Source organism: Cottoperca gobio, chromosome 18 (assembly GCF_900634415.1).
Source record: "Cottoperca gobio chromosome 18, fCotGob3.1, whole genome shotgun sequence".
NCBI lineage: Eukaryota > Metazoa > Chordata > Actinopteri > Perciformes > Bovichtidae > Cottoperca > Cottoperca gobio.
The window spans coordinates 10,697,247-10,707,541 of record NC_041372.1 but is presented as its reverse complement, the minus strand read 5'-3'; the positions used below and the strand labels follow the sequence as shown (position 1 = coordinate 10,707,541).

The window sequence follows — 10,295 nt, the reverse complement described above, 5'->3', positions numbered from 1 at the left end:
CAATCCTACTTCTCTGTCCTCTTTTGGTCAAATAGTGTCTGGACCTGGCGATCAAGACCAAGTCCGACCCTGTTTACGTGCGCGCTTATGGGGAGAAGAAACCAGAGGGTAGAGAGAGAGCGAGAGAGAGAGAGAGAGAGAGAGAGAGAGAGAGAGAGAGAGAGAGAGAGAGAGAGAGAGAGAGAGAGAGAGCGGGAGAGAGAGACTGCAATATCATTTGTGAATCCCTCTCACAGTGCTGCAGATAGGGGCTGCCAACACATGCGGCGCGTCTGCAGGTGAGGGAACAGGCTGAATGTGCTGGACACACTGAGGAATTCAACCAACGTTTCTTTAACAAAAAAAAAAAAACTGCGTCGGATATACATTTTTAATTGTTTTGATTTTTCTTCTTAGTGCAAACTTCGCATTGTGGAGTTGCAAAAAAGAAAAGAAAAGAAAAAAGGAGAGAGAACTGTACTGCCTGCTGGCTGTGAGTGACTTGGAGGAAGAGAGCAGAGTAGGCAACCGGACAAGTAATTTGCTACGTATTCACATCCTCAAGATCGGAGAGTTGACAGGCTCCGCGCAGTCAACACTCAGTTTGGAAACTGCGCGGGCATTTAAATGATCCTCTGACATATGTGGACGTATCGTTGGGCAGAGGAATATTGTAGCCTCACCCAAAGAAAGGAGATTCGAACCACAGACTGTGAGTAAAACGGCGGCATATGGACTGAATTCACTTTCTGGTGATATGATACTCGGACTATAACGTTTTCGGCTCATACGCGCATGCAATTCAAATAATTGTGGGAGCGCACGGAGGCTCTCTGTTGAGTTTTTGATATCATTGCGGTTTTTTTTTTTTACTAAAACAAGGAAAGAGCAACTATAACATCCAGTGCTGGAGGAGCAAAAGCAGAGAACAGACGTGCACTTGCTGCTTTGCACTGCAGCAGGAGCGATGTAGGAAGTCGTCCGGAGGATGAAGTCTCACGCATCCCGCAGCAGAGGGCTTTGCGCTTTATGAAAACGATATTTCTCTTCCACATTCGGACTCTACGCTAGTGATTAAAATCTTTTTTTTGGACATTTTTTTTTCTCCAAATCTAAGTGGACATTTTTTCCAAGGGGGAACAATGAGGACTACTGGTGCAGTGGACTATTTGTACTATTGCATGCTCATCCTGCAGTTTGTGCATCAGCCTGCTGCCAAGCAAGTGCTCCGGTACCGTTTGGCTGAGGAGGGACCCGCCGATGTCAGAGTAGGGAACGTAGCCGGCGACCTAGGCATTGTTGCCGGGTCCGGCGAGGTGACATTCACGCTAGAGTCAGGCTCTGATTTTTTCAAAATAGACAACATAACAGGTGAGCTCACCACCAACGAGAGGCGCATAGACCGTGACAAATTACAGCAGTGCCAAATGATATTTGATGAAAATGAGTGTTTTATAGATTTTGAAGTGTCAGTGATTGGACCTGCCCAGAGCTGGGTCGATCTCTTTGAGGGAAAAGTAATCATATTAGATATAAATGATAACACCCCGTCTTTCCCCTCTCCTGTCCTGACACTGTCTGTGGAGGAAAACAGACCCATTGGAACCCTTTATCTGCTGCCCACAGCCACAGACAGAGATTTTGGCAGAAATGGAATAGAGCGATATGAGCTTATACAGGACAATGGGGAGAACTCAAGGCGCTTGGGCTCTTCTGGGGATTCATTCTCGGGGAAGAGGAGATTTGATGAAGGCGCAAGCAGGAGCAGCGTCTTTGAACTGCAAGTTGCTGACACTACTGATGGAGAGAAGCAGCCTCAACTTATCATTAAAGGGGCCCTTGATAGAGAACAGAGAGACTCCTATGAGCTCACCCTGCGCGTTAGGGATGGAGGAGATCCCCCTCGCTCCTCCCAGGCCATTCTTAGGGTGATGATCACTGATGTGAATGACAACAGCCCTCGCTTTGAGAAGAGTGTGTATGAAGCTGACCTACCAGAAAACAGCTCCCCTGGTGCCCCCATACTGCAGCTCAAAGCAGCTGATGCAGACGTGGGGGTTAATGGTCAAATAGAGTATGTGTTTGGGGCAGCCACAGAGTCAGTGAGGAGGCTGCTGAGGTTGGATGAGAGCACAGGGTGGCTGAGTGTCTTGCACCGCATTGACCGTGAAGAAGTGAGCCAACTGAGGTTCACAGTAATGGCCCGTGACCGAGGCCAGCCGCCGAAAATGGACAAGGCCACTGTGGTGTTGAACATCAAGGATGAGAATGATAACGTTCCTGCTATAGAGATACGGAAAATTGGACGCATTTTCTTAAAAGATGGCATAGCCAACGTGGCTGAGGATGTGGTGGTGGACACACCCATTGCCTTAGTTCAGGTGTCAGACCGCGACCAGGGGGAAAACGGCATTGTCACCTGCACAGTTGTGGGGGATGTTCCCTTTCAGCTCAAACCAGCCAGCGAGATGGAGGGTGAGCAGAATAAAAAGAAATATTTCCTCCACACGTCTGCAGCACTGGACTATGAGGCCACACAGGAATACAATGTGGTCATAGTGGCTGTGGACTCTGGAAGCCCCAGTCTTGCAAGTAATAACTCTGTTATCGTCAAAGTTGGCGACACTAACGACAACCCTCCTATCTTCAGCCAGAATGTAGTGGAGGTGTCGTTTCTAGAAAACAATGGCCCCGGCGAGAGGGTGACAACAGTGGCAGCCATCGACGCAGATAGTGGGAAGAATGCTGAAATAGCCTATTCCCTAGACTCATCAGTAAATGGGATTTTCTCTATCGATGCAGACAGTGGAGACATCCGAGTAAACACAATTCTGGATAGAGAACAAACGGAGCGCTACGAATTCAAAGTGATAGCCAAAGATAAGGGCATAAACAGTCTACAGGGCTCTGCAACAGTGGTTGTCCTTGTGGCAGACAAGAATGACAATGCACCTAAGTTCATGCAGGATGTGTTCACCTTCTATGTCAAAGAGAACCTTGAGCCAAACAGCCCAGTTGGCATGGTCACAGTCATCGATGCAGATAAAGGCCAAAATGCAGAGATGAGTCTTTTCATTGAGGAAGAGGAGGAAAACTTTTCTATTGAAAATGACACTGGGACTATTTTCTCCACCCTTTCCTTTGACAGAGAGCAGAAAACTACATACACGTTCCGTGTCAAAGCTGTGGACGGTGGTGACCCTCCCAGATTCGCCACCGCCACAGTTTCACTCTCAATCATGGATGAAAATGACAATGCACCAACAGTCACTTTCCCAATAAATAGCTCCTACACCCTTCTTCCTCCCTCCAGCAACATCAGAACAGTAGTCAGAACTGTCATAGCCACTGATACCGACACTAGCATCAACGCGGACTTGAACTATAGCATCATTGGGGGGAACCCCTTCAAGCTGTTTGAGATTGATGGGAGCACTGGGGTCATTTCACTGGTGGGGAAGTTGGAGCTGAAGCACTATGGCCTCCACAGACTTGTGGTCCAGGTGAGCGACAGGGGCCAGCCTTCACAGAGCACTACCACGCTCGTTCATGTGTATGTCAATGAAACTCTTTCCAATTCAACAGTTGTGGAGGCCCAGGTAGCTAGGAGCCTGAGCACATCTCTCAACACCAACATTGCTGGTGACCCCAACTATGATCTAAGCAAACAGCGGCTAAGCATTGTAATTGGAGTAGTTTCAGGCATCATGACGGTCATCCTCATTATTCTAGTTGTCGTCATGGCCCGTTACTGCCGCCCTAAGAATAAGAATGGCTACGAGGCTGGCAAGAAGGATCACGAAGACTTCTTCACGCCACAGCAGCACGATAAGGCCAAGAAGCCCAAGAAAGATAAGAAGAAACAGAAGTCCAAACAGCCACTCTATAGCAGTATTGTCACTGTTGAGGCCTCCAAACCCAATGGGCAGCGCTATGATGGTGTCAACGAGAAGCTGTCGGACAGTCCTGGCATGGGCCGCTACCGTTCGGTCAACGGAGGGCCGGGGAGCCCAGATCTGGCCCGGCACTACAAGTCCAGTTCACCACTCCCTACTGTCCAGCTTCACCCGCAGTCGCCGACAGCTGGAAAAAAGCACCAGGCAGTTCAGGACCTGCCCCCTGCTAACACCTTTGTTGGCACGGGAGATAACATTTCCCTTGGATCTGACCACTGCTCTGAATACAGCAGTCAAACTATCAACAAGTACAACAAACAGGTAAGAAGACACATCTCCATGTTCTTTTTTCCCCCTCCACCACTCTTAAATGTCTTCTGTTTCTTCCTCTTAGTGTTCTCTCTACCATAATGCTTTCTGACAGGGCTAGTCTCAGTAGTCTTGTTGCCTTTATGGTGCTAATGTGTGTCAAGTTAGCGGTATTGATCTGTTTTGGTTTGGAGTGCCATTCACATGTAATATTGAAAGGGAAGAGAAAGGTTTAGATTATTTTACGTAGGGGGTATTGATACCACTCGACCAAACATGTCCAACTTTTTCCCTTTCATCATGGCATGTGTTGAGGCTACCTCTTCCGTCCGCGGTGTCACATCTACTAACCTCAGCAACTATGTGTCGGAGTGTTGTAGACAGCTCACATAAGGGTTTGGTTTACAGTTATTTTATCCCAGAGGGGAACATGCCAGGGGCCGGCTACACTTCCCCTTAGCCATGTCAAGCCCTGCCCTGCCCTGCCCGTCCATCTGTGACAAAGCTGCTTTGTCTTCTTGTGAAAGAGAGATAAAAAACAAAACAAAAGAGGATAAGAGAGAAAGGTAGATGTAGGGTAATGCAGCACAAACATGGCTTTGTGAGGTTTTTTGTCAATTTTACAGTCTCGGCTTGAGTAGGAACATCTGGCCAGGAGCTCTCATTAACATTCTTCTGCACTTCGGGGTCTGCATCAATTCACTGACCTAGCAGTGAAATTGTGCATTTTTATATCATCTCCCATATTGTGCATCAGCTTCTTTTACTCCCTTTATCCTCATATATAAATGTCTACCATCTTATACCTGCTCTCCTTCACCCTCCAGATTGTCTCATCTCCTTTCTTGTTTTTGCTTTCCTTCCTTTTCCCTCCCAGTAACTATTTTCTTACATTTGCTGGAAAAAAAAAAGGGTGTAGGTGGCATGATGTGATATTCAAATGTGGGCTTTTATCAATCTAGTCTTTATAAATGTTGGCTGTTTTACTGCTGTGATGGGCAACAACAACAAGAAACAAAGTTAATACATAATAAAGTCATCTGATTTGCATTTTCATGAAAAAAGAACACTATTGTTTTATGTGTTGTCTATGTCAGTCTAATGAATTATTGATCCTTCTTTTACTTAGTGTCAGTATTACTCCTTCTTGATTTCTGGAAAGCTGTTTTCTCTCGGAACACAGCTGGATTGTTGCCTTTTTTCTCGTTGTGCTGTTGTTTTCCCCCTCTTTCTTTTCCTTGAGAAATCTCTTTAAATTCTTTTCATATTCTACGCCAACTGTCGCCCCCTCAAACCTTCCTTTGGCCCCGTGTAGTACATCCTTGTATGCCTCGCATCCACCCGTGCTGCTTGTTTTCCCACTGTATTCCTTTTTCTCTCCGTTTTTTCAGCCTCCGCCACATCATACCCTTTACATTAGTGCTCTCTGCGTTGCCTTTTTTTTTTCTTGCAGTGGTTTCTTTTTAAATCTCTACTCTCATCTCTCTATATCCCTCTCCCCTCCCTCTTGCTATTACTCCTCTGAAATCATTTCACTCCCCTTTTACTTCTCTCCCTTCTGTTCCCCTGCTCTGTCTCTAACAGCTTCTAATATGGTGTATTCACTGAGCTGTTTCCCAGAGTGTGAGGAGTGCTGTTGCTTTCGGATGTCTCCTGCATAATTAAAAGGGCACTCTATTTGCTGCTGCGGCAGCAGCATGTATTGTGTGTCACTATGCTCCACTTATATAATTATTTATTTACTCTCTACATTAATGCTGTGGTAACTTTTATGGACTGTGAGTTTGTTAGCAATCAGCGTCATGGGAAAACCATAATGCACAAAGAGTATTTTCTTATGATTCTTGGCCATTCAGTTTGGATATTTAAATTGTAATAGTGAAGAAAGTGTTTACTGGTGTTCTGGGCAATATCATCCATGTTTATTGTGGTGTAGCCTGTTTGGTATTTAATGTACAATAGCTAGTAGGTATTCAAATGGCCTTTTAAATCTCATGGGCTCAGTAAATACTCACTGTTGATACATTGTGTTGGGGTGAATAGGGTGTAATTTAATGGCTGCACAAGAGAGCTAATTGAGGAGAAGGTGTGTTTTCATGTGCTCCAACTATGGCATTAAACAGCCACCTCTGTATTAGATTAAGTAGCGAAGCGGTCATGCTCTCGATGTTAGGGATGGCGCATCTAGAAATGTTCTGTTGTCACGTAAGTGCCACTACAGTTTAAAGATATAATAAAACACTCAAGGGCACTCGTATTTCTCAGTTAACGGAACAATTTGGGTAAGATCTGGATAAAGGGTAGAAAATCATGCCGTCAATGAATACCAGTAACATCATATTTGTATTTTATTTTGTATTTTTCAAAACAATATGCTTTAACTTAACTGTATTTATATTACAGAGGTTGTATTTCAATCTTTTTTTTTTATCACATTTGGCCACAAACAAGGTTGAACCTGTGTATGGTTAAGATTAATGATAAGGGACGTTTTTCATTGTGTGTGCACATACACTCCCTCGCCCACAAACTCTTCTCTTTTACCACTCCCTCTCTTTTTGTCCGCCTGTGGAAAGAGATAGAGACAGGCACAAGAAAGAAGGCCCTGTTAGCGGTGTAGAGAATGGCCCCTACTGTTTCACAAGGGACTCGGGGGTCGGGTGGAAAGATAGAGAGTGAGACGGGAGGGCGAGAGAGAGAGAGAGAGAGAGAGAGAGAGAGAGAATAGTGCTGACCATTGACTGTAATCTCTAAGGTATCGGGTTCCGTCTTTCTCTCTCCGCACCTACCTAATCCTACAATAACTGAAAAGGCAACCTGCTCGGGCAGGTAACCAGGCAACTGAGGGAGTTAATCGGTGAGACGAGCCTTTCTTTTTAGCCCATCAGATATTTAAATAGTGATTAAGCTGATCTAACTGTGAGGAGAAAACAGCGTGTCACCCAGCATCTGTTGACGGGCAACAGACTTGACATTTCATGTCTTTCTGTACCTCCGTTGATTGCGACTTATGTTATTCGTATTTTCCTGTTTTTTGCTGGCGACATTAACACTTGGTTTATCTGCTCCTTACAAACCCGTGTCCGATTCTTACTTCTGAATGCTGATGAGTTGTGCGTGCACTTAACAGAACACTTAACTGTATTACTTTTGGCAGTAGCTTCTGTTCTATCCACTGCCAGAAAAATAATGCTGTCCAACCGTAATGTAGTGAGAAATGAAATCACTTAGCTATCGAATTAGCACGAGCCATCAGCTTTTGTTTTATCATTGCACTTCAAAGCGTCCACTCGTGCCCAGGTGCATCACTTTTAATCAGTGGTGAGCCACAGCAGCTTGTACTCTGTGCTCTCACAGCGTAGCCTTCAGGGCAGGCGAAACCCCGGCCCACATACTTATACCAGGTTATCCTGCCTCAGGGCTGATGCAGCAAGCATAACTGGACATTGTCCTTAACCCAGCCCCCCGCGTTCACCACCCGTGCTCTGGCCAGCTGTTCCTCCTCTGCCTTATTGTAGCTGCAACCTCTCCAGCACGAGCCGAAATACAGCCGATTTGCATAGGGCAAATCCTCACCCCGACGAACAATATCACCATGCAAATGGAGGTCACCTGGATGGTGTTTGTAGCCAAAACATAGGATGTGACTGCCCTTCAGACTACAGGCAGATCAGGAAACCAATATGGAAATCAAGTACTTTGCCTCTGGCCTCATTTGTTTTAATCTACAAAATGTAGCTGCCTAAAACACCTACGGAAAGCCACAAGTGACCTAATTAAAACACTCAAAGCTCGGGTGACACAGTATTTCAGGTGTCTTAAGTTTCATATGAACACCTGTGCACAGGATTAAATGAATACTTCATCGAAAAAAGACCATTTGTATTTCAATTACTTACCCTATGGATAACAGAGAGGAAGAATAAAAAAACGGAGAAAAGTCTTGACTAATTGAAGTCAATGGGGGCTGCGTTTAACAACAGTAAAACTATATAAAAACATCTGTTTAAAATATCTCACACAACTCGTGCAGTAGAATCAAAGTTTTTATTTATCCGATTGTTTGCTCACTACTTCCCAAACACGTGACCTTACGTAGAAAACATACTATTTAATACACTTTGGATATCCACGGACGATTTGTGGTAAGGCTTATGTGAAAATGCACGTGTTAAATCTCCATCTATGATTATTCGTTCACCTTGGAGGCTTGCGGGAAAAACAACGTTTGTTTTTACGAATTCAAGACGAGTAATTAATACACAAATTGGCATCTTGGGGGGGGGGGGGGGGGAGTATTCCTTCAAACAATCATGTTGTCACTATTGTCCGAACCGTTGTTTTTTTCCTTTGGCAGTCATCACCACTTAACTCCCCTGATATAATCTGTGGAACTGTTGTGGCAGTCAGTCACTCATTGAGCTCAATAAGGTAATTACTTGACAGGAGGCTCCACAAGAGCTTGTAAAATGTTTGTCCATCCCCTACCTTCCATTGTCGCTGATTCAGGTCATCTTATTTATTTTAAAGAAAGCAGAGAAAGTAGTAACTTTTAGAAACTGTCATTGAATCTGACTTTTTAAAACAGTAGGTTGCAAAGTCATGGAAGCAATCTGCTGATTATCACATTGGAAAAACAAAATTTAAAAACTGTTTTTATACCATCTTCCCTGAATTTGAAGATAAGGTGCCAAAGGTGAAAAAAACACAATCTGGAAATCTTGCATTCAGTAAGAAACGAGATTATGTGGAATGAGCTGGTTTGTTTATTGCCACATTATTATTAGGGTTTGCCCTTTTCTGTGGTGCTGCGTACCGCCGACTGTGGCTAATTTTATCAAAATTGTTTTGGATCTATTACGGCTTAATTCAATAGATAGCTGCTCGGGCTTTTGTTGTTTATGTTCTCAAAGGAAAATGGAAGAAGTAAGCATGCACGGTAATACTCATGAAATTGCAGCGGGCAGCATTTTCTGGTATAATTTGGTTTCGTGATTTAAATGCATTCGCTCTCAGGCAATTACTAATCTAAGGATTATACTTACCTGATACGCCAGCAGAAATGGTGGGGACTGAAAGAGGAAGTCAGAGAGAGATTGCTGGTTTCTGCTATATTACTCTGCATAATATGTTAATACTGAGGTTTTCCACTTTCTTTACCGTGAAAAGTGTTGCTTAATTTCTACTTCTTTGTCTTCCCCTCTCTTCTCTACATACAATAGATGAGCCAGTGAGCTCAGTTGTCTTTGCATGGAAATAAATACTTATGATTGAAGAAGTCCCAACTCGGTCGCCAACGTTTGTAATGATAAGATGCCAAAACACAGAGCAAAAGGGGAGCGTGAGGGAAAAAACAGACAAGAAATTTAAGCCGCATGCCACCTTGATTGCTCTCCACGCCGCTGATTGTAAGTGGCAGTGTCGGGGATGCCACCTTCTTCTCGCCGCTTCTTTCAATTTGATGTCATCGAAAATGGAATTTCATTTCATACTCGGTAGCGATTGCATTAGATAGGGCTCACCAGGATAAAGCCGATTCATCTTTGCAGATTTGCCTTTCCTCTGGTACTATCAATCATTGCATACACACTGTATTGAAGACTTGTTTTTCACGCCGATTGTTAAGAGGAGTTTGTACAGTAAATTGACTTTTACAAGGCTCCTAAGGTCTATGATATGCTATGCTAGCCTTGTTGTTTTCTCTATAGCTGTCCTCTTGTATCGACTGCACAAGCTAGAACTGACTAAATGAGAACATCGCTTAGCTCTTCTGCTGTACAGCCCAGGGGAATAGATCTCTGTCGACAAGCTGGATCACAACACGGATCAGGCGATAGGCTTGTTGTTTGTGAGACTAATAGGCAAAACAATATTGTTTTGTTTACAGTGACACTGTATCTCATCAAAATTGCAAAAATGTCTGGCAGAGTTAGTCCCATAATGATTTGTTTTTTGTTGTTTTGCAGGAAAGATCACTGGTCATTTGTTCTCTTGATGTTGATTCAAACAGGTGGCAGAGGGGTCTTTGCATTTGTTTTGTTTTTTAGATTCTCAAAGTTCTCAAAGCGTGCCTCGCTCTCCTCTCTCACTGTAGAAGAAACATGGCGATGA

General features: G+C 44.2%; 1 protein-coding gene across 3 annotated transcripts in view; it reads left to right on the top strand.

Annotated features, from left to right (window-relative positions):
• The first annotated feature begins 803 nt into the window (after positions 1–803).
• Positions 804–10,295, top strand: part of pcdh7b (protocadherin 7b) — a 107,801-nt gene continuing 98,309 nt past the window's right edge. For all 3 annotated transcript variants that reach the window (XM_029454664.1, XM_029454663.1, XM_029454665.1), the window contains exon 1: positions 804–4,196. In XM_029454664.1, coding sequence (XP_029310524.1) covers positions 1,122–4,196 — 3,075 coding nt within the window. In that variant the 5' untranslated portion in view covers positions 804–1,121. The remainder of the gene's footprint in view (positions 4,197–10,295) is intronic.